Here is a 25,811-nt window from a genome sequence, read left to right on the forward strand (position 1 = left end):
CTTTCTGTAAATGTTGATCAGAGAAGCGAACGCGAGACACTATCATAGTGTGACAACTCCGAGATGAATTATATTGGATGTAGTTCCTTTAGTCTTTCAACATACTCACGAGTATGTGAGTCAATGAGTTGCAAGCTCTTAGAGAATTCATTATCAACCATTTTTAACATATTGTTGTTCTGTGTATTCCGAGATAGACCCTCTACGTTGATTGTTCATATTATTGGTCTTACAAAACGGTAGTTATTACTCATGGCTCGTCCTTATTTCTAAAAAAATGAGTTCAAATATTTTTACCAATTATATTTTCTAAGGCGAGTTTATCAGACATATTTATTTCTTTATAACACAAGCTGATTTATTTTCTAACTCCTTTACACGTGTCTCAACTATATTGCTTGCTCGAAGTATGGGTATAACAAATTATTATAATAATATTTATGAATTAAATTTATTAAGTATATATTAATTTAATAAAATAATAAAAATGTAATAATACTTTCGATTAAAAAACTATTAAAAATATTTAGCAAAATAGTAGAGAGCTCCCCACATTTAAAGAGCTCCTTATCTATTTCTATTTTTTGTATAGTTGGAGCTCATTTTATTTTGAATAAAAAGTGTGTTTAAAAAGCAAGGTTGGAGATGCTCACTTTATGACTTATTATATATTCTTCCTAACATTTTGATATATTTTCTAACATTTGGCTAATATGATTAAAGTAAATGTTGACGGGGCTATATCTGAAGCAAATTATTCTTTTGGATTCAGTTTCGTCGCTAGAGATAGTGCAGGACAAATCATTGAAGATATCTCAAAGTGTCAACTAGGCCACGCTTCACCTGAAGTTGCTGAGGCAAGTGGAATAAAAGAAGCTCTCAGCTTGATAAAGGGCAAAAATTGGTAATTTATTTCTCTTGAAACCGACTGTCTGGTGACTGTACAAGGCATCGAAAATAATATGTAGATGCCATCTACATTTGGGTTGTTGGTTTGGGATTGTAAACAACTCCTAGCTGAGTTGGGAAATGTTAAGTTAAATTTTGTCAAACGTTCTTCTAACAAGGCAGTGCATTTTTTGGCGTGTAGTGCTTGTTACTCGACAGTTCATATTTTTCATCATCATGATTCCCCTATAGAATTGTTAGACATTGTAATGATTGATTCTTTGCTTTAATAAAATGTCATATTTTCATTAAAAAAATAAAAATAATGATAATGAGCTTTTTAATTTTTCAAATTGTGTTTAAAAGATATTTATATTTGTTTGGAAAATTATTTCATATGCTATTTTAATTTTTTTTTTTTTAAATTTACAGTTTAGATTGTTCCGATAGTTTTCATATAGGTTGATATGAGAATTTTAATTGCGATTTAATTTTAATTGTGGGATTTTTAGGTGAATTTTTGTTAAAATGCAAAAAAAAAAAAAAAAAAAAAAAAAAAAAAAAAAACTTATTTTAAAGTCTAATTTTTTTCCTCAATTTATAATACAATTATACAATTATTGAAATTGCTTTCGAATCTATTAACAAGTGCTACAAAACAAATATAAAAAGAAAATAGTTTATTTATTATTGCTTCGGTATTATAATAACAAATCTCATCTATATCTAAATTCAAATTAATTATAATTTCTTTTTAAAAATAAAGAAAGAAATATTATAATTATAATCTCATCTCTCCATCCACCTTTCTCTCTCTTCTCTCTGTTTCTTCGTTTCTCTCGGCAGTGACGCTGCTCCGGCCTCCCTCTCATGAATCGTCACCAGGTATTTTTTTTATGCTTGAATCAATGTTTGAGTAAGTAGAGTTCATTATTTTGTTTGAGTTTGGGTTTATTGATGTAATTCGTTGAGAAAGTTTTAGTATTGATCTGTCTAATTAAAGTTTGAAGAGTTTTGATTTGGGTTTAGGAGCATTAGCAAGGATCTGGCATTTGCTTCCGTTTCAGAAATTTTGGTACTACTCCAAGCTCCAACAGGTATTCAATTTTGATTTTGAGATTCATTCTCCCCTAATTTAGAGTTGTATTATATTGTATCTGTTGATTTTGCTATTGTGTAAAAACTTAATTTTTTTCTGTGTAATTTGCCAACTGTACAGAATATGTAATTTGAATAAACATGTTATTGTGCATACAGTTATTTCCTCATCATGGCGATTAAGAGTTTGTTTGTATAACTTTTAATCAATATTATTTTTAATGGAAATATCTATAAATCATTTTCTATTATTATCTTTCATTTATAAAGAAGTTTATACATGAAACAGAATGAATGTTACAATATCAGACATGACTAATTAATAATTAGTTTATAAAAGTCATGTTTATAACTTGACATATTTGTCATTATATTCTCAAATATTTCATGTTCTTTGAAAGAGTTGTATTCTTAGAACTAATTAATGAACTGATCATCTTCAAGCACTATTGGATTCTTGTAATTAGCATTCATTACAGTAAAGAGCTCACACTTCAAAAATTAACTGGTAATGTACCAAAATAGTGTCAAATTCCCATTAGTAATGGAAGAAAAACACTGATAAAATGAATCACAAACTCAAAATTTATTCTAATCCACAGCTCATTTTTTGATCAAGTTCTGATATTGGTATTATAGCCTCACCATCATCTTTGGGGGAATAGTCTGTTCCTTTATCGGAAAAAAAAATTATTTTGCTTGACTGCTAAGGTAAAGTCAATCATTATCTTTTCAGTTTATTGTAATAACTATCAACATAGTTACTGGGGGAAAAAGAATGTATTCAGCTTCATTAATTTATATGGATTTTCAAACTGTGCAAGTACAGAGCTCATTGTTCCTGTTTTAGATTTAGCCTTTTGATTTCATCAGCATTGCTCATTTCTCACTACTGTAATTTCTTGTTTGATTGACTTGGTGGATTCAATTTAAGCAATATGAGGAGATGTGTTTCGTTTTGCTAGATTTATTGTCTGTTGATACTTTAAATAGTAGTGGAAGTAAATTACTGAATTTATCGACACTTTTTATGTACTTATGTGTTGGGTTGCTCTTTCTTTACTTGTTCAGTGATCAGCAGTGGACTGGATTGATCTGGGAAGAAAAAGAGCTTCAAAGGACACCATTACCGGGAACAGTCATTTGTATAAAGTCCCTGTCTTTGGTTATTGTTTTATGGGGCCTTCCATTCCTATTGAGCTTATGGATAAGTCAAGGTGACGGCCACAAAGGTAAGCTTTGGATTGGATTCTTCTCTTGCACCTTGTAAGCTTACTTTGCTAATAGATGTTTCATGTATGATCCCTCTGTTTTATAAATGCTCTTTGGCCGGTAGATACTTTATGATGCAAAGATGTTTTTTTATGGGGAAATTGCTTTGGTTAATTTCATGGAATATGTCTAACTTCACTGAGTTTCGCCATGATGTTTTTATTATCAAAAGAATTATTTCAAAGCTGAATATGCAAACTTATTGAAAATAACTGTAGATGCATGGAGAATTTATTTGTCTATTTATGGTTTTATATATGAAAACTAAGAATTTGGCCAAAGTTCTCCTTTCTACATGCTTGTCAAATATGTCACTAGCTACTTCTGATAGTTGTTAAAGATATATATCTTCATGAAATCATATTGGGCTGATTTATCCTTCCCTTAGCTTAAGATAAAACTGCGAAATCCTCGATTGACATTTCAATGTGGGAAGAAGCTGAAAGACTGCAAAGTGGAGTAAATTCCAGCCTTGCTGGTGAACATCCACCAGTGGAAAACTCTTAACTCTTTTCGTCTGTTTGAGGCTTCATGCACAAATTATGCCGCATCAAGTACTACAGTAAACGAATCAAGTTTTCTTGTTCGGTATAAATTTAGAATGATACCAAATTTGCAGAAGTAATGGAAATAGACACGGAGAGCGAAAACCCCAATAATGGTTTTGATTACTCAAACTCGGCTGCTTTGCAATGGAGTCAATGGCAGCTATTAGATTCCATTCTCCCAACTGGTGGATTTGCTCATTCTCTTGGTCTTGAGGCAGCAATCCAAACCCACTTAGTCTCAACTCCTCAACACCTCGAAACTTTTATAAGTCACCTTTTGGACAACACCGGAAGCTTACTCCTTCCTTATGTATACTCTGCAGCCATATCACCTGATGGGCAGACATGGCACAAACTAGACAAAATGCTGGATGCTACACTAACCAATCAAGTGGGCCGAAAGGCGTCCACTGCACAGGGCTCTGCACTTATGAGAGTGGCTGCATCTGTGTATTCAGAGACTCAGCCTTGTCTTAAAATCATGAGAGACGCCTCTTTGTGCTCGGCTTCTGGGAAAGTACTAGTTTGTTTCCACCACGCTCCCATCTTCGGCCTTGTTTGTGGGGTTCTCGGAATGGACAGTACAACTGCTCAGAGAGCTTACATGTATACAACACTGAGAGATGTGATATCTGCAGCAACAAGGCTCAACTTGGTTGGACCATTGGCTGCTGCTGTGTTACAACATCGAATGGCCAAGGTTGCCGAAGCTTTGGTGCTTAAATGGATGAACCGTTCGGTTGAAGACTCATGCCAAATTGCTCCTCTTCTTGATACTGTCCAGGGTTGCCATCCCTACTTGTTTTCTAGACTATTTTGTTCTTGATTCATGAACAAGACCCCAATTATGCTACATAGCAATTTTTCAACCCATGTGTTTTCTTCTTCATAAAGGTTATTTTAATTTGATTGGTATTTTGAGGATCGGTCAATCCAACATAGTGCTATATCACTTTATCACAAAGTATGTTTTATGCATTGTTCTTTAGTTCTACGATAAAGTAGCTGAAAGTTATGTGAGTACATAATAAAGATATATTATATTTTTTATATACAAATACAAGAAAAGCAATAGTTGAAGTTGTTGTTATTGAATTTTAAAATAAATAAGATTATCGAGAAAATAATTTAATCAAACAATTTATAGTTTAAAATGAGCAACATTATCCTCATTATACAAGGAAAAATATAATACAAGAAGAAGTGTGTAGACTAGAGCCATTACTTATACAAAGAGATATGATATTAAAAAAAAATCTTTGTCGTTTTCCATTGAATAGAAATTTATTATGCTCTTAAAATCATTAAATTCTTATATTTGTATCCATTAGCACTATATTTTTATTTTAAAAAAAAGGTGATAGAAAATATATTTTTAAAAATTGTACTTAATTTATTTTTGTTGTTTTCTTCTTTCTATTATTCTAAAAAATACATTGAAATCAATTAAAGCAAAAAAAAAAAAATATCTATTATTTTTTAAAAATATCATAAAATAAAATACTTAAAAATAATAATAAAAATAAATTAATAACCCTAAATAAATTAGTTGAATATTCTTTTTTATAGGCTAATTAGAATTTTTACTCACTAAACTTTAACATGTAACAAATCATGCCCATGAACTTTGGTTGTTAAAAATTTCTCTTAAACTATTGAGATTATTAGATTTAAGAATTTTTGTATAATTTTATTCAATTTTACTATTTTAGTGATTTTTTATGTACTAAATAATGCTCCTCAAATTTTGATATCTACCAAATCATGCTCCTCAAACTTTGACATATACTAAATCATGTTCCCTGAACTTTCATTTATGTTAGATCTTTTTTATTAAAATTAGACAAAAGTCTTTAAATACAATCATCTCAATAGTTTAAAGGACATTTTTAACGACCTTGAAAATTTAAGTGACATGATGAGATAAAAAACTTAATTAGCCTTCTTTATAATTGGGATATATATTTTTTTTTTTTTTGAAATTCCTATAAAATCATATTTTTTTTTTTTGAAATAAAATCATCCAACTTTATTTAAATGCAATCATTCATGATTACAAGAAGCAAATCGGTAGACACCTCATTGCTCAAAAGAGTACGATCAGCGACAAAATAGGAAGCTCGAGCTAACGCATGAGCAACTCTATTTGCAGACCGTCTAATAAAAATAACAGAAACACCCCTCAATTGTTCTAAAAACATTTTACAATCAGAAACAATACTCCCAAAATATGACAATAAAGGAAGATCACTCCTAATTGCTTGAACCACAGATAAACAATCCGTTTCAACAATCGCCTCTTGCCAATCTCGTTGTTTTATCCAACTTAAGGCCTCCCGAACCCCCATTGCCTCCGCCAATTCAGGAGTTACAATCCCTGCCCGACACCTTGTAATAGCCTCAACAAAGTGACCATTTGCATCTCTAGCCACACAAACAAAGCTATAAGTGCCATTGCTGTCAAAAATTGCAGCATCAATATTGACTTTAATAGTGTTTGCACCAGGCCTGGACCAAGCCGAATGCCCATCTTTTTCTGTGAGATAAGCTGCTGTAGGCACCAGCATTCGGTCTTGAGCATTGCACCAGTTGGAGAGAGTATTCTTGGCCAGAAATACAACAGCAGCTGCTGTTGTTACCGTGTCTGACCACACCAGATCATTCCTGGTCTTCCAAACAGCCCAACACAACACTGCAACATCCGCTAATTGATCTTTATCTAGCTGCAGGAACATGGCTTCCAACCAACCTGCAAAAGAGGTCACGGCTGGGGTAGTTTTCCTCAAACCAGCAAGCTCCCAACAACTATTAGCGAACGGACATTCAACCAAACAGTGGTAAGGAGTTTCGGCATGAAGCACACATTTTGGACAGCTATAATCAACTTGAACATGTTTAGACCGCAACCGTGTTTTAGTGGGAAGACAATCCGAAGCCGCACGCCAAACTAGATCTTTGACTTTAGGAGGAACATGCAACTTCCAAATACCCTTCCAAATTGCAGAATTACTCTGTTGAGACACCCCATCCTTAGACAATTGTAACTGCTTATATGTTGATTTAACTGAAAAATGCCCAGTTTTTTCCCAACACCAAAACCATTCATCAGCTCTTCGACTTAAAGATAAGGGAATACTAAGGATTAAATTAGCGTCCCTGTCATTAAACAAATCACGAACCAAGTCGACATCCCAGGCAACATCTTCAGTAGTCATTAACACATTTACAGTTTGATTTACTAACGCCGGATGAGAGGAGGAGACTCTCGGATCGCCTTGGTCAGGCAGCCACGGGTCCAATAGAATGTTAACAGTTGAACCATCCCCAATACGACACCTGACCCCACTTCGAACCATCTCCTGAGCTTCCATAATGCTACGCCACACAAAGCTCGGATTACACCCCAAATCAGCAGATAGAAAGCTACCACTTCTGTAATAACGGGCTTTGAAAATGCGGCTCACCAAGGAATCAGGCTGACTTAACAAACGCCAACCTTGTTTGCTTAAAAGGCTCAAGTTAAAATCTCGCAGGTTCCTAAAACCCATTCCGCCCTTAGACTTATGAACTGTTAACTTCTCCCAACTCTTCCAATGTATCCCTTTATTATTCCTTGTTGAAGCTTGCCACCAGAATTTGCACATTAGTTGCTCCATTTCCTGACAAGTTTCCACAGGTAAAAGGAAAACATTCATGGCATAGCTTGGTAAGGATTGAGCCACACTTTTAATTAGTAACTCTTTTCCAGCTTTAGACAAAAATTTTCCTTCCCAACTTTGAATTCTTTTTCTCATTTTATCCTTCAAGAAACCAAGCAATGAAGTCTTGTTGCGGCCCAAAGTGTTTGGAAGGCCCAAATAAAAACTATTCTCCCCAGCTTCAGCGATTCCCATCAAAGAACAAATTGTATCCTTGACATTCTGGGTTGTATTTGGACTGAAGAAAATAGTGGACTTCTGATGATTGACTTGCTGACCCGAGGCTTCTTGAAAACATTGTAAGAGTTCCATCACATTTCTAGCACCCTCCTCTGTCGCTTGACAATAGATATAACTATCGTCTGCAAATAACATATGAGACACCAAAGGAGCCCCCCTTGCAACTCTACAGCCTCGGATTCTGCCTCTTCTCTCATAATCATTCAACAATGCCGAGAAACCTTCAGCACACAAGATGAAGAGATAAGGTGACAAAGGATCACCTTGTCTCAGCCCTCTAGTAGGTACAATCGGCCTACCTCTTGTCCCCTCAAATGACAAACTTATAAGAAACTGAGCGGACACAAGTCAATAGAAGCTGAATACAATGTTCCTGAAATCCCAACTTTCTCAACATAGCTTCCAAAAAACCCCACTCAATCCTATCATACGCCTTGCTCATGTCCAATTTCAAAGCCATGAAACCTTGCTTACCTTTTTGCTTTCGCTTAAGATAATGCATAATCTCATACGAAACCAAAATATTGTCAGTAATAAGGCGTCCTGGTAAGAAAGCGCTCTGAGTCTCAGAAATAACACTTGGGAGACATCCCTTCAATCTATTTGCCAAAACTTTTGACGCAATCTTATAGAGAACATTACATAAAGCAATAGGACGCAAATCACTCATGCTTTCAGGGTGAGTCTTTTTCGGGATTAAAACAATATTAGTATGGATTAAGTGATCAGGAAACTCACCGACACTGAAGAAGTGTTGGACCATACTTGTGACATCCTTTCCCACAATATCCCAATGCTTCTGGTAAAACCCGGGGTTGAAACCATCCGGACCTGGAGATTTATCTGGATGCATTTGAAAAAGGGCTTTCCTCACTTCATGCTCCTCAACAGGAAGTAACATATCCCTGTTCTGGTCTTCCGAAACAATACCACGAACACAATCAATGACACGCTGCCAATTCGGATTTGAAGTAGAAAATAGCTCCATGTAGTACTTTGCCATCACATCTCGAAGACCACTATCCCAATCGACCCAAGTGCCATCATCATTCTTTAAGCACACAATTTGATTGGTACGCTTCCTATTACTTGCACATGAGTGAAAATATTTGGTGTTTTGATCCCCAGCTTGTAGCCACAACTGTTTCGACCTTTGCCTCCAATAAACTTCCTTCTTAGAGAGGACTTCGAAGAGTTGAGATTGTGTCTCTTTGTACTTTGAAATGGACTCTGAATCTCTTCTACCCTTTAGTCTCTTGAGAATTTTATTGCACCGGTTGATCTTGTAATTGAAATTTCCCGTGATATCTTTTCCCCAAGCACCCAGAGCCGTGCTACAAGAGCTCAATTTCTTATCCAAAGACTCATGCGGCTCCATATCCCAATTAGCTTGAACAATCATACGACACATAGGCTCCCGAGACCATGCATTTTCGAACCGGAACTTCTTTTGAATTGGGACATGTTTACTTACAGCAAGGTCAATCCAAATAGGACAATGATCCGAAACCGAGACCTCCAAATTATGTAGTGAAGCCGAAGGAAACAACCCTTGCCATTCTTGAGAAATTAAAGCCCGATCCAGTCGAACTTCAACCCAATTTTCAGTACCCTTCCCTTTCTCCCAAGTGAACGGATAGCCCCTCAAATCCATGTCAATAAGATGACACTCAGTAACCACATCTTGAAAGCCCGTGAGGAGCCAGTTCGGATATGGTCTCCCTCCCCTTTTATCACCATGGTTTAGCGTGTTATTTAAATCACCAAACAAGCACCAAGGAAGAGTTGACTCACCTAAAAGATCTCTGATTAATCTCCACGAGTTACCTCGCAAGCTTCTTTGAGGCTCACCATAAAAACCTGTAGCTCGAAATGTAGGATAACCATCCATTTTCACCTCCAAATCAATATGGTTATTGCTAAAGCTTAGCAACTTTCCTTCATCTTCTTTCTTCCATAACATAGCAAGCCCACCACTATGACCACGGGCCTCCACCACATAACAACCCTCAAAGCCCAACAATCTTTTAACATAATTAACTCTGTCACTTTTACAAATAGTCTCACAAAGAAAAATAATTGTGGGTCTCTTTTGGAAAACAATTTCCTTAAGGAATTGAACCACCCTCGGGTTCCCAAGCCCTCGGCAATTCCAACTTAGTAAACTCATAACGATTGGCGGGCCCCAAACTGAGTACCCGCCAAATAATCGTTTTTTGGAAAAATACCAACATAAGTGTCAGCTTTTTTGCTTAAAGAACCATCTCCCCCACTGGGCTTTTCCATTTGTAATGACCCATTATCATTTCCATTAACCCCATTTGCAAAAATGCCACTTTCCATATTAGTACCTTCCTGAAATAGCTCCACGTCCCCTTCCCTCCCATTCAACTTCAGCCCCACATTTTCCTCACTTGATTGACCAATCACCTCTCCCTCATTCACACGTCTCCTCTTTAGATCTATAATGACAATATCCCCATTTTCAATTCCCTTATTTATTCCTTCTTCCCCATGCAACTCCCTCCCATCATTATTGTCCACGTTAATTGTGCTATTACCAGAATTGGTATTAACACCAAAAGATCTTCCACCATTTACTCCACCAATCACTCCCTCCATCAACATCGAATCCCCCGAATAATGATCAACATTCAATGTCCTTTCATCCTTTCCCACCGTCGAGCTCTGTCCAGCAGCCCCCTCTAGTGGCTGTCCCATATTATCTCGCAGCCATCGAGCCCCGATTTGTTTAGATTGTCTCCGGTCAGGCGCTTTCATGAACATACCGTAAGGTTTGGCAATGGTGTTTGCTGATTCCTCAAACAACCGATGACAGAAACGTTCGGAATGTCCGATAATACCGCAAATAAAACAAAACGTTGGGACTCTTTCATATTTGAAGTTAGCCCAGAACCACTCCACCTTGTTCTTGTAAATCCGCATTCTTCGTTTGAGAGGCTTCTCCACGTTAATCAACACCCGAACACGGAAGTAATCTCGCCAAATACCGGCAAAATTCTTTGGACAGGAGGAAACATATTGCCCAATATAAGCACCCACCCCTTGCAAGACTCTATCCGATCGGAATCCCACTTCCAGATTATAAACTTGAACCCACATCTCCATCGTATTCAACGCCTTGTTCCTCGGGTTCTCACCTTCCTTCAATCGTTCAACAATCAAAGGATTCTTATTGAACGTCCATGGGGTACCCTCAAGAACTCTACCAATATCCACTTCATGGAAGAATTGGAATAGATATTTATTAGTTTCCAATTCCTTGACATACATACCTTTCCCTGGCCTCCACAGCGATGCCATAACATTTCTTAAAGAATCAAAATCTGCCGGTCTATCCGCCAATAACTTGCCCACCAAACACCATCTTCCATCAAAATCATCCACCAAACTCTCTTCTTGATCAAACAGTAAGCCTCCTCCCTCTTCATCTTCGACCTGTAGATCGGCCCACTGCACTCCCAAATCATCAACAGCATGACTGCTAGACGCCATTGTCACAATCACAAGAACCAGAACAACCAGATAAAACCACTAACACCACGTAGACTCACAAACTCACAAACTCACAAACATGTCAAAAGACAAGACATTGCTCACTTTTTTATGTAGGCTCTATAAAATCATATTTTAAGTGTAGCTGACTATGGATTTGAGAAGTCGGCCAACGGTTAATAATAATAATACAAATAAAAAGAAAAAGCAGTAATGACACGTAATAGAGTGATTGGGTGTCCAATAAGAAAGTTACACGTAATAAGAATGGGTGTCTCCCTGGATTCCATTGGAAAGTGGCTTGTGCAGACAAATCCCCCAAATAAGTCTGTTTTAAATAATTATAACAATATTATAATAGGAAAGAAGAAGAAGAAGACAACTTCCACATAGCTGTCACCATCCGACGTGGCACAATATTACTCGATTTCTTCACTAAATAATAATGAGAGAGAAAGAGTTGAATAAAATTTGTGTTGTTGTTTATATGTATTCATTCATTCAAAAATTCTTAGCTTAAGAGAAGAGTAAAGATTGGGCATTGAAGAGAGAGAAGAAGAAGAAGAAGAAAGAAGAAGACAATAACGTTAATGGTGGCCGACCCATAAGCCATAACGCGCAAATTGGCCTCAATCTACGATTCATTCTCTCTCTTTCTCATAAACCCTTTTTATTTGATCATCCCAATAATTCACTCTTCTCTTAAGCACAGGTGGGTCTCTCTCTCTCTCTCTCTCTCTCTCCACTTGATTCATTCCTTTCTTTCTTGTTTCTTGTTCTTTACTGGATCTGATACTTTCTCAATTTTGTGGTTCCCTTGAATCAAAGATTGTCATGTGTGTATAATTGATTGCAATGAAATAATAACAATTGGGTTTTTTCTTTTTTTTTTTGGTTGGTTGATTGATGGGTTTGAATGTCCATTGCTTTGTTCTGTATTCATGATTTTGCTTTGAAGGGATTCTTTTTCATTAGTCATCTTTGGTGGAATAGTGTGTTCCTTTATAGGAATAAAAGAAAAAAAATTATTTTGCTTGACTGCTAAGGTAAAGTTAGCTTTTTTATTTTTGCTGAATTAAGTTAAAGTTAGCTTCTTTTAAGGATTCTCTTTTCAGTTTATTGTGATGAAAATCAATATAATAACTGGGAAAAGAAGGGAATCTTCAGTATTCAGCTTCATTAACTTATATGGATTTCAAACTCTGCAAGTAAAGAGCTCAATCTACCTGTTTTAGATTTAGCTATTTGATTTTTATAAGCATTGATCATTAGTGTAATCTCTTGTTTGATCTACTTGGAGGATTTAAATTAAACAATATTGAGGAAGTAAATTATTTGATTATTTTGTAGGGTGGCTCTTTCTTTACTTGCTCAGTGATCAGCAGTGGACTGGATTGATGCACAATGCAGAAGTCTCGTAAAGCTCTTCTGGGAAGAAGAAGGGCTTTAGAGGACACCATCACCAGAAGCAGTCATTTGTATAAAGTCTCTTTGTCTTTGGTTGTTGTTTTATGGGGCCTTCCATTCCTATTGAGCTTATGGATAAGTCACGGCGATGGACACAAAGGTAAGCTTTGAACTGGATTCTTTCCTTGCACATTCTAGGCTTATTTTGCTAATAGATGCTTTATTCTTATATTGCTGATGCAAAGTTTTGGGCAATACTCTTCTTGGGCCAATTTTTTGGTGGGAAACTAAGAATTTGGTCAAACATTTTCATTAGCTACTTTTAATAGTTGTTGAAGATATATATGTACAGGAATTCATCTTATTGGGCTGCTATGTACTTCTCTCAGTTTCAGATAAAACTGTGAAATCCTCGATTGACATATCGACATTGGAGGAAGCTGAAAGACTGCAAAGTGGAGAAAGTTCCAGTCCTGCTGGTGAACATCCCCCAGTGGAAAGCTCTAACTCTATCCCTTTCTGTGAGGCTCCATGCGTAAATGATGACGCTTCAAGTAATAAAGTAAATGGATCAAATGATCACGAAGGATGTAAAGATGATGTATCGACTCAGGGAAGTATAAGTAATGAGTTAGTTGCTGGACAGCAACCTGTGGCGGATAAGTCCAGTGCAGGCACGAAATCTGAAAATGATATTTCGAAGACAGATCGCCTATCTCATGTTGTGCCACTTGGTCTTGATGAATTTAAGAGTAAACAATATAGTACCAAAAGTAAACCTGGAATTGATCAGAGTGGAGGTATTAAGCATAGAGTTGAGCCTGGAGGGAAGGAATACAACTATGCATCAGCATCGAAAGGAGCTAAGGTCTTGGCTTTCAACAAGGAAGCCAAAGGTGCCTCAAATATCTTAGGCAGAGACAAAGACAAGTACCTTCGAAATCCATGTTCAGCTGAAGACAAATATGTTGATATAGAGCTTTCGGAAGAGACTTTAGTTGACACAATAGAGATAGCTAATTTTGAACATTACTCATCGAATTTGAAGGACTTTGAACTGCGTGGCAGTTTGGTTTATCCATCAGATAAATGGGTTAAACTAGGAAACTTCACTGCTGGTAATGTTAAGCTAGCACAGAGATTTGTTCTTCAGGAACCGAAATGGGTGAGATATCTAAAGGTGAATCTTCTAAGCCACTATGGCTCTGAGTTCTATTGTACACTGAGTACTATTGAAGTTTATGGTGTAGATGCTGTTGAAAGAATGCTTGAAGACTTGATATCTGCTCAAGGTACTAAGTCCATGTCGGAAGGAGCAAAAGGTGACCAGAAACCTGTTTCATCCCAGCCAGAGCCCCTTGAGGGTCATGATACTAATCAAAAAACTGCCAAAGAAACAGGATCTCAAACTACAACTGGAAGCTCGATCGAGAACCTAGAAATTTCTAAGAATGATGTGCCTGATCCTATTGAAGAAGTGCGTCATCAACAAGTTGGAAGGATGCCCGGGGACACAGTTCTCAAAATTCTTATGCAGAAAGTCCGTTCCCTGGATGTAAATTTATCTGTATTGGAACGATACTTGGAGGAATTAACTTCAAAATATGGCAACTTTTTCAAAGAAATCGACAAAGATATAGGAGAGAAGGACATACTTTTAGAGAAGATCAGAACAGAAATAACCAATCTCCTTGAGAATCACAGGACCTTGGTATATTTCACCTCTTTTATATTTTAATTAGAATTCTCATCAGTTAATAGTAATACCATTTTCATTAGAACAAAAGTTAATGCTAATCTTTTTTTCTGTCCTTACAGGCTACAGAAGTTGATGATCTTAATTCTTGGAAGTCCATTGTCTCCTTACAAATGGATAATTTAGCCAGGGACAATGCCATTCTCAGGTGAGGAACTTGTCACACTTTCGGGGTTTTTATTTGCTCGAGTTGTGCTTCTGACTGTTCATATGGATGTTCTAATAAGTGGGATTCAATTGCAGATACGAGGTAGAGAAGGTGCGGGAGAAGCAGATATCGATAGATGATAAGAATATTGTGATATTTCTTTTATGTTTAATTTTTTCATTGTTGGCAGTTGTTAAGCTTTTCGTAGATATGGCGGGTAGTGTTTATAAGGCGTTGAGCGCTGACAGATTAAACGATTCCAGGAAATTTTGTTGGATGAGTTCTTCCTGGATTTTCTTACTATTGAGTTGCATCCTTACCTTGTTCATTCTCTCATTGTAATTTATGCTCATAGGTTGGTTATTCTTTTTGCCAAAAGTTCAAAGTGAAAGAAAGAGAAAATTCCCATTTTTTCTTTTTTTCATAATGATCAAATGTTCCCAGTTTTGTTGTTCTTCTAAGTATATATATAAAAAAGTTTTTGTTCTTCTTGTTCTAGTCTTCTTGATTCAATTTCATCTAAAGATATCTCTCTGAATATGATTTATCAGAGATTGTTTTTTTTTTTGGTTTGATTCTAGTTTAGTGAATAGTTGAGATTTGTCCAATGGTTAGATGAGTTTTGTCAACCAAATCAATTGTTGAAATATATTTTTTTTTTGGTCATAATCTCAGAAGAAAGAATTATAGCAACAAAGGAGTGGTATCTTCCATCCAAAAAAACTCATCATTTATTTTAAGGGAATGTTTAGCTAATCCATAAATCTCAACGTTAAAATTACGATTAGCATGAAAAAGAGATGCACAAAAAAATTAGATAATAAAATTTTAATATCTAAAAATAAAACACCTAATTCATTATAGTACACAGAACTATAATTCAAAGTAAAAATTAATGACAACATTCAGAGCTCATCTTAAGTCTACTAACAATGTAATCGCTTTTGCTTAAAAAGCCGATAAAGAGCTTACAAATAAAAGTTTTTTATGAATATTTAAAATAAGATCACCAAAGAAAAAAAAAATACTCCTAAGACTAATCTAACAAAATATCTATTTTGGACTAACTAAATATCTATTTTTTTATAAGTAAGTTGTTCTTTAACAAAAAGGAAAATTGTATGATCAAATTCAAACATGAATATAGAATGGATGATATTATAAGTCATGAGTTTTTTATTTAGAAACCAATCTGTAAAATGTACTTGTTTCCACGATTTCTGTGTGAACACACATATCAGCTTTGGTTTATAATTTAAGAGATATATGGTATATGACTTTCTAATTTCCTTGGATTAATATTCCTTTTTTATTATTTTTAATTTTAGATTGTCCATTCAAATAAAATGACACTAAATATCATCTTAAATAAATAACATAATTTACACAACAAAAAATATATATCATATAATAAAATATATATACCTACAATAAAAAATAAAATAAAACAAAATGATTTATATTATTATTAAAAAAATTATATATATCATATTAACAAAATTATATACAACCATAAAATAATTATACCATACTTATAAAATTATCCAATAAACATGCATGATCTAAAATAAAATAATATACTATATACAATAAAACTTATATACCATATAAACAAAAAATAAAATAATATAATATTATTAAAAAAAAAAATTATATATATCATATTAATAAAATTACATGCAACCATAAAATAATTATATCATAGTTACAAAATTATATATGATAAAATAAAAACTAAGCATGCATGATGTAAAATTAAATGATATACTATGCAGCAAAATTTATATACCAAATAACAAAAAAAAACATAAAACTTACAATAAAAAATATATATTATAACAACAAATAAAAATAAATATATATATATAGCATGCTAATAAAATTATATGTCACACCAACAAAAGTACAATAAAAAAAAATAAATTAACATTATTTAAAAATAATATTACCGTATCTATTCTATATAAAGTGTGCCTATATAACTAAATTCTTGGTTTATAAGAAATTCATGGGTGACTTTTTATTTATATTTAATAAAATAATAAAATATTATTTATATATAATAAAATAATAAAATAAAAATAAAACAAATCCCATTTAAACTGATATTTGATATTTGAACTGATATTATTTATATATATACAATATTATATATTATTCTCATGTGATATTATTTAAACTATAAATTTTCGCACTCCCTTCAATTTTAAAAGATTAATAAAGATTAGAAGCTATAAATTCAGTGTTATTAATAAAGATGAATTTTTTTGTGGAGATAATGTTTCTACCAATGTCGAAAGTGAAATCAACTAATATTGTTCTATGGCTGTTTACGAGCTTTCTTTCTTGACATTTAGATTGGCATGGCAATTGAACTATTCAAACATATGAAGTCTTGTGGTATGTTGCCCAATGATACAACTTATAATATAATGATCGATGTGAATAAACTTTTTGTTGCATAAAAATATTGATTGTCTCGACTCTTGATACACAATATATTTTTTATTAAAAATAAAAACCTAAAAACAAAGAAAGAGGCTCAATGTGTGAAAATTTGAATGGATTGCGGCTACTTCTATCATGCCTAAAAAGTTGTTAAAGTATGAATATGAAGTGGAATAAGATCATATGAAATTCATTTTGGGTTCCTTTAATTGAGATAGTTGTTTTTCGTCTACACTCAACTCAATACCAAAAAGTGTTGCTTCCTTTAATGAAAAATGATTTCATCTTCAGATCCGCTTGTGCTCTTGTTTCCATGATGATTCGTGATGGGTTTTAATGGCTTTAGAATATAGATAGATATAAAATGTGCTTATATAAAATGTGTCTATATAATAGAATTTTTGGTTTATGAGAAATTATTAGTGCCCAGTAATTTAAAAGCCTAAATTTTCTCTATTACTATCCTATTTTATATTCTTGTATGTATATCTCTCATTTTTTCTATTTTTTTTATTCAAGTTAATTATTTAAGTAAATAAAATTCCATAATAAAAATCTAATTCCTAAATTTTCTCTATTACTATCTTATTTTGAATTTAATTAAAACCAACAAAATATAGGTACGTAATCTTGTACGTATATCTCTCATTTTAATTTTCTAATTTTTTTTATTAAAGTTAATTATTTTAAATAAATAAAAATCCATAATAAAAATCTAATTCCCAAATTTTCTCCATTATTATCCTATTTTGAATTTAATTAAAACCAACAAAATATATATACCTAATCTTGTACGTATATCTCTCATTTTTTCTAATTTTTTTTATTAAACTTAAATTATTTTAAATAAATAAAAATTCATAATAAAAATCTAATTTCTAAATTTTCTCTATTGCTATACTATTTTGAATTTAATTAACAACAATAAAATATATGTACGTATATTTTTCATTTTTCTTAATATAAATTTTCTATATACATATATATTTATACAAAAAAAATAGAGATAAAAAATAGTAGTGAAGAGATCCAAAAAATTTCACATAAGCTTCAAACACACTCTAAAAAAAGTATCATTTATAATTCTATGTGTAACTAATTTATTTGTTTATTTGGATGATTTTAGTCTATATATCTCAAATTATACTTTTTAATTTTTATAATTCGGTTATAGCAAGTAAGAATATTTGGGTTGATGTAATCATAACAGTAAATATATAGCTTTAGTTGAGCATGAATTGTCCATTTGATTTTGTTTTAAGTTTAGATTTTACAATTGTATTTGAATATATGTGGATCTTGAGTTTATCGGGTTAATTTGTTGAAAATATATGTTTACTGATTTGCTCAAAACAAATATACATAAACACATGTATTTTGTTGAGTCTATCATGGAGTGCTATGAGATTGATGAGAGGCTTCAAGAGAAGAATGAGATTACGATGGCTACAGTTCAAGTTTCAAAAAAAAAAAGTCAGAAGTGGCAACTTGCATTGTGAAGAAAGCTGGAAGCCCAACTGAGAAGAAAGTTGGCCCAAATCTAAATATAAGGTTATGATGTTATAGATGATATTAAGATAAATTTAGAGAGCATTGCTTTGTTATAATATTATTTGTAAGCTATCGTATTTCTTGTTTTTTATATTCTTTCTTTCATATGTCCAGTTATATGCCTGCTATCCCTATTCTTTATAATTTTATTATTACCGACTCGAGTTAAGTATCCATAGTAAGTGTGTAGCATTATTATTTTTTAAATATATTTCAAGCTAATCTCTATTCTCCTCTTCTCTTTTTGTAAATTTTAAATTTGACTTTTCACTATTGATTTTTAAATAACCCCACACACTAATTAAAATTAGTTTTTAAACCATTTTAAATTATATGATTATTTATTGAATCTTTCTCAATTAAATTATAGAGCACCTAACATAAAACTAAGTATACGTGCCTTGCACGTAGCTTTCTTCTAGTTGTTAAAAGTATATATATCATTCACCTTAACATATATACTAATAATAACTAAAAAAATATATTACTGTTATAAAATAATATAAAGTAGATGAGAAGAAAAAAGAAGAAGATGAAGAGAGAAAGAGAAAATGAATGAGAATTTCTGAGTTGTTTATTCCAATGGAGTGAACCCCTATTTATACAAATACAAGAGTGAGATATTAAGAAACTAAGAAAAAGGGAAACTAAGGAAAAGAGGAATGTTGATTACAATTAATGACAATAAATAAAAGATTTGGACATCCACATAATTAATAATATTTATAACACTCCCCCTTGGATGTCCATAATAGCTGCCTTATTAAAAATCTTGCTGAAAACTTGGTCAAAGGAAAAAGAGTATAGTGTAAACTAACTCCCTCCCCCTCATTTAGGCATTTGTGGAGATCTTCTAATCGACGAATTTCGATCTTGTCTGCCGTCTTCTCAAATGTTGATGTTGGTAATAACTTTGTGAATAAGTTTGTAAGATTGACACTTGATTGAATATGTTGAACACCAATATGCATTTTCTTGAAGCGTATAAAGAAGAATTTCGTGAAATGTGTTCTAACTCTATCTCCTTCAATGTACCTCCTTTTAGTTGAACGATGCAAGCAGTATTATCCATAGAGAATTGCTTGGGTTGATACTTCTTTATTGAGTGCAATCCATATGTTTCCCGAATATGCTATGTCAATGATCTCACTCACACACATTCTCTACTTGCTTCATAAAATGCAAGTATGTTAACATGATTTATAGTTGCCTCGTTAAAAACCTTGCCAGAAAAACCCAGTGGGACAAAATCTGAGCTAAGGGAAAAAGAGTACAATATATATTTCATATTCATAACTATTTGCAAGTTGCCTCGTTAAAAACCTTGCCAGGAAAACCCAGTGGGACAAAACCTGAGCTAAGGGAAAAAGAGTGCAACATGAATATGTCTCCCACTCATGCACATATGATCCATAATTCTTTTGGTGATAATAAATCTCATAAGATTATTGTTATCACTTTTAAAATATCACCATATATAATCTTTGATCATATATTTTCTATAACTCTTCCAGAGTATGTATGGACTTCTAAATTATAGATGAGGGGTTCGTGGAACATTAGTCTTTATCCAACTAATTGTATCATTCATGTGTGTACACAACTTTGTTCATACGAAAATTTAAAATTTCAAGTAGATATGAACATAAGACATTAATGGTACTACAAATTTTCATTTGTGACAATGATGGTACTCCAAGACCATATATTTATTCCATCTTGTTTTATGATCTTAATTTCCATATCAAATGATCATATATCTATAATTCTTGATACATATGAAGTACTTCAGGACTTCAATACTAATGAACAAACTTTATACATTAATATTTCTCGAAATACAAAAGAAATAAAAGTTTGTTCTTCAATTAATCAAAAACTCTTAAAGAGTCTATCACAACGTATAATTTACGTATTTATATTGCATAGACAACCATAGGTATTTTTCAAATAATAATTTACTTACATGTCTTTATTTCATACAAAGATCTTTGTCATATAGTGCGCGCGACTTTGAATTTATATCACTTAAGACATGTATTAAATTCTTCTAGAATTTTTAGATAAGGCTTATTTCAAATTCTCACTATATTAGGAGCTCCAAATAAATAACCTTTTGTTGCAACATTTATGTGACGCTTATAAATCCTCATAAAATATATTCCAGGCTATAATCAAATCATGATTATATTTTCTCAATATTTAAGCCTTACTTCAATCAATCTCATGTCTATGCAAACTTTGTACAGCAATTCATTATGTACAAATATATATATGCAAATTTCTCATTAGAAATATTTATTTGCACACCCTACAGGTCTTACTTCACTTTATGCGAGTAAACTTGCCTGGACTGCGTCATAATATTTTGGCCAAAAATCAAAATGTATGTCGATAATTCTCGACAAATCTAATACCATGATCCTTGCTATCTCATGTTAGTTTATTGCATATGCAAACATTCAACATCTATTGTCGACAAAAATTTCATTATATGATAATTTCCTCCCATATTGACATAACTTATAGAGATCTCTTTAAATTACATATTTTCAAATATGTTTATCATTTATAGGTACCTATATAGAATCACTTCAGGGATTCAATTATGATCAAATGTGTTATGTCTAACTTTTCTTGGGAGTCTTTTCGAGTACCGTTTTCATCACGGTTATCATTTTAATACTTTATAACATTAAGGTATCTCCATGAGTACCTCTAAATTTAACAACTTCAGGGCAAATCAAATGAACATTTATTAATAATTTCTACATTGTTCATTTACGTTTCAGGCGTTTTCAACTCATTCTATCTCATCTTTGAATAATATTGATTTGCAGTTGGTATATATCATTTTGAACTATATTGTTCTTATATACTTTGTGCAAGGATCATTTTTCAAAAATTATCATCATCCCAACTGCTTCTCTCCCCCTGATCGAGAGAATTTTTAAAAATTGTGATATCTAATAATATTAATATACCTGTAGGGATTTCAGTATATCACAATGAATCAATATTTGTTTAAACTCATATATACTATATGACATTGAACTTCAGGTTCAATAAACTTCAGTTTCAAGTTCAATCCTTATGAACTTAATTTATTTCTAAGAATGAGTCATACGTGTATAATTAGAAATACATAAATTTACACATTTTGTAAATGCATGATTATATAATCTTATCACATCGATAAGAAACTATGCAATAAAAATCTAACAATGGCTCAAGATTGTTAAGAAAATATAATTTAAATATTTTCTATGTGCAAATATATGCACATTCTTCTTTTGAGCCTTATAAATAACAATGAGAAGAATCTTCTGGTTCTTCAACAAAATTTAGTCAAATTCTTTGACAATTTATTGCATATGATTGATCATGTCAAAATAATTCAATTCATGAACTTCAGGTTCACTATAATTTGTATTTCAATGAAACTTTCAAAATGTAATGTAAATTCATTACAACATAATCATTACAAGTTTCATTTTTATATACACGAATAATATAATTATATTATTCTCCAAAAGATATACACTCTTCAGGAATCACTATCATCAATTCAATGATGTGTATAATTTAAAAGATACATGACAACTTCATCATGTTATTGTAATGGTCAAATAGATATAACCATAACATATCATTCATTTTTCCTGATATCTTTTTAACAAGTCGTCTAATTTATTAATAGACTATTCATCAGTCTAATTATCATGACTTGATATATTATATATTTAAATGTACAACAAGTACATATAATAAGTTATTTATTATCACTTTCATAACTAGATAAAAGTTACACATCTAGGTACATATAAAGACATTTTACTGCTCAAAGTAGCAATTGTATGTAAGACTTCTTCAGGAAGCTTTTCAACTAATCATTTTGTGATTCTTTATCACTTTGATTATATTGGATCACTAACAAATATTAGTAAATTATATATCCACTTTTGGGAATATGCAAACTGAATTATATGGTAACTATATATTTACATATCATGTACCAACAATAGTTTGAAACTATTGATTTCAAGAAATAATAAAATATGTATATATTAATTTGCTTCTGGCATTACCAATATATGTGAAATCTATATTCTTTGAAATAGAATTTCATGCCTATTCATTCTCTTTAGGTAATGATATTTAAATATTCTAAATGTACAATAAGTTTGTACAATTCACATTCTATTAAATAATCAAGTATACTTTTATCTTGACTATAAGTGTGTCCGTACTACAGGTACGCGACCACTATTATTCAATTCCACACATGATATATAGATTTCATGCACTTTGATTGTGTGTGGTATCTCATCTTTTGGTTATTTCCAATTTCTTCTGGAAATATTTGAGTAGCAAACAATGCCATTGATTATTTAAAATCATTACATTCACTTCGGGGAATGACGTTGAACAAGTAGAACATTATTATAAATTTCTTAAAAATTTATTACTTGTTCATATATAAAAAGAAATTTCAAAGAATATATGAATACAATTTTTGCATAATCTCCAAGATGTATGCAAAATTTGATCTTTAATATATGTCACATGCAATAATTTTCAACATTGCAAGCAATAACAGTGTATAATAACATGACTAATACAAAGAATCTTTAAAAGTAGTTGACTTCAATTCGTATCATTCTCTGCAGGGAATGATGAACAATAAATACATGTCTCATGTATTTAAATAACATTAGTCATGCTCACTGTTATTCTTATACTTTGATGTTTCAATGCAATTTTCTTAATATTTTTTTTAGGTATTCAAAACCCACTATAAAATTGCATCAATAATAATCATTTTTAATGATTCTTTAGTTGTATTCACATAAATACAATCATTTTTTTTTGACAAATATAAAACATTTACTTCAGGAAATGTTTGTCAAAATCTATATCGATATTAGATTACTTTTCATTGTCCTCAAAGAATACAAGAACATATATATAAATATGTATTCATCTCTTTCATTATATATCCATCAATTATATAATGAATATTACGTTTGCATAATCTTCAGGATATATGCAAGATTTTATTGAGGACGCATAATCATCAGGATATATGCAATATTTTATCGAGGATGCATAATCTTCGGGATATATACAATTTTTTTTATCGATGATGCATAATCTTCAGGATATATGCAATATTTTATCGATGATGCATAATCTTCAGGATATATGCAATATTTTATCGATGATGCATAATCTTTAGGATATATGCAATATTTTATCGATGATGCATAATCTTTAGGATATATGCAATATTTTATCGATAATACATAATCTTTTGGATATATGTATAATTTATATAGATTTTCTCTATCATATCATAGGCGCACATATATTGTAAATATTATGAATGATAAGAACATAATATATATATATATGAAATTAATAATAAATATATAAAAACATATACATACATATATAATAAATGGATATATAGATAAAAAGAAAAAAAGAAAACAAAGGATTCTTGAAATTATTTCAGTCAGATAAGTATATATATAAATATATATTTAGTGTACATGACTTTGAAACAATTCAAGAACTTTAACAAAATACTTACATTGGGACATAGCATAGACTCATGCTTGAAGCTTGGGCAGAGACTCGTGCTGATAACGTGTTATAAAATAATATAAAATAATATAAAGTAGATGAGAAGAAAAAAGAAGAAGATGAAGAGAGAAAGAGAAAATGAATGAGAATTTCTGAGTTGTTTATTCCAATGGGGTGAACCCCTATTTATACAAATACAAGAGTGAGATATTAAGAAACTAAGAAAAAGGGAAACTAAGGAAAAGAGGAATGTTGATTACAATTAATGACAATAAATAAAAGATTTGGACATCCACATAATTAATAATATTTATAACAATTACTAATATATATATTTATATGGAGTAGGTTTTAATGGTTACATTTTTATTGTAACCATCATGATTATATTTTTTTTAGCCATTGGATCACTATTAAATGGTTGTGATTAATTTGGAAATTAAATAAAAAAAATAAAAAATGACCTGTAACCTGATATTAACCTGTTAATTTATTTCCTTTTAAAACTTTAATTAAGATTAATTATATTTTAAAATTAAATTAAGTATAATTATTAATTAATAATTTGTAATTTATTATTAAATAGAGATCTTTAATTTTTTTGCAATTTTTTGCAATTAGCTGCCTCTCTAGATACCCTTTGGATATCGGTACTATATTCCCTTCCAGTAATGTAATTTCTCACATATTCTACATATTCTTCTGGGATTGTTTTCCATGGATTTAGATTAATAGCCTCAACAGAAAATCTCCCACTGCTACTCTCTAATCTATTCTCTTCTTTCAAATGGGCCTCCGATTGTTCTTTCAATCTCTGGGTGTTCAACGATTAGGGGCCGAGGTAGGAGGTGTGGGTATCGAAACTTTCGTGAGAAAAAGCGAGGGAAAAACTGAGAAAAGAGCAGCATCATATAACTAAGAAAATTAAGAGTTAAATCTCCAGCTATGAACATTTTATGAGTACAAGTCTACATCATATTCATAGAAAAATATAATAACTAAGTTTCGTGGTGGTGCAAGCAACTTTTAAGAATAATTATCTTTCCAAATTCACTCTTCAATCAAAGACAAAAAACGACTAAATGTTTGGCGAGTGATTAAAATACTAGAATCTTGCCAGAAAATATTTGCGTTTTATTCTAAGTCAAAACTTAAATTTGATGGTACATAATACAAATGGTATTGATAGGATAGGAGATTTGTGAATGGATTGAATGGGGTTGTGTGTGAATCTGATTAAATAAGGTTGGTTGAAAAACATGAAAGTGATCATTGTCAATTTGTCAGCCAAGAAGAGGATCAGGGGCGGAGGTATGTAGCCACCAAAGGTGGCCAATATGTATTATTTTATTATTTTTATTATATATATAATTATTTCTTATTTTGCGTAAATTCTTTATTATTCTTTATTTATTATTAAATTTCAATAAATAATATATACACTTAATATATATATATTTAGAAAATTATATAATATACCATTTAAAAAGAATGTACCGATACATCTTTATCTGTTTTGGTATTCGAAATAATTTTTTAGTTAATTTTTTTTATAATTATGTACGTTATAATTATTTAAGGTATCCTACAAAATTTTAAGAAATTTAAAAAAATTTAACACGCCGAAAATAGGATTCAAATATTGTGTTGCA

The 25,811-nt window shown here is 31.7% G+C and overlaps 4 protein-coding genes across 7 annotated transcripts; 2 read left to right on the forward strand and 2 right to left on the reverse strand.

The window, feature by feature from the left end:
* The first annotated feature begins 3,078 nt into the window (after nt 1-3,078).
* Nucleotides 3,079-4,721, forward strand: LOC115721417 (urease accessory protein F). 2 transcript variants are annotated; one of them, XM_030650709.2, is made up of 2 exons: nt 3,079-3,218; nt 3,647-4,721. In XM_030650709.2, the coding sequence occupies exon 2, from the start codon at nt 3,883-3,885 to the stop codon at nt 4,630-4,632; it is 750 nt and encodes a 249-aa protein (XP_030506569.2). In that variant the 5' UTR covers nt 3,079-3,218; nt 3,647-3,882; the 3' UTR covers nt 4,633-4,721. The 2 variants fall into 2 exon arrangements, with proteins under 2 accessions (XP_030506569.2, XP_030506570.2); XM_030650710.2 differs by having other exon boundaries at nt 3,087-3,218; nt 3,878-4,721.
* LOC115721416 (SUN domain-containing protein 4) lies at nt 3,081-15,063 on the forward strand. Of its 3 annotated transcripts, none has more exons than XM_030650706.2 (5): nt 3,081-3,218; nt 12,611-12,827; nt 13,057-14,378; nt 14,486-14,571; nt 14,667-15,063. In XM_030650706.2, exons 2-5 carry the CDS (start codon nt 12,665-12,667, stop codon nt 14,911-14,913), a joined length of 1,818 nt encoding a protein of 605 aa, XP_030506566.2. In that variant the 5' UTR covers nt 3,081-3,218; nt 12,611-12,664; the 3' UTR covers nt 14,914-15,063. The 3 variants fall into 3 exon arrangements, with proteins under 3 accessions (XP_030506566.2, XP_030506567.2, XP_060965924.1); XM_030650707.2 differs by lacking the exon at nt 3,081-3,218 and adding an exon at nt 11,591-11,972; XM_061109941.1 differs by lacking the exon at nt 3,081-3,218 and adding an exon at nt 11,658-11,972 and having other exon boundaries at nt 13,063-14,378.
* LOC115719802 (uncharacterized) lies at nt 5,840-9,914 on the reverse strand. Its single transcript, XM_061109084.1, has 2 exons — nt 8,111-9,914; nt 5,840-7,965 (listed from the first exon to the last, which is right to left on the reverse strand). Exons 1-2 carry the CDS (start codon nt 9,912-9,914, stop codon nt 5,840-5,842), a joined length of 3,930 nt encoding a protein of 1,309 aa, XP_060965067.1.
* On the reverse strand, nt 9,911-11,260 carry LOC115719805 (uncharacterized). Its single transcript, XM_030648994.1, has one exon. The coding sequence runs from the start codon at nt 11,258-11,260 to the stop codon at nt 9,911-9,913; it is 1,350 nt and encodes a 449-aa protein (XP_030504854.1).
* Nucleotides 15,064-25,811: the final 10,748 nt, after the last annotated feature.

The sequence above is a fragment of the Cannabis sativa genome, chromosome 2, assembly GCF_029168945.1.
Source record: "Cannabis sativa cultivar Pink pepper isolate KNU-18-1 chromosome 2, ASM2916894v1, whole genome shotgun sequence".
Classification (NCBI taxonomy): Eukaryota; Viridiplantae; Streptophyta; class Magnoliopsida; order Rosales; family Cannabaceae; genus Cannabis; species Cannabis sativa.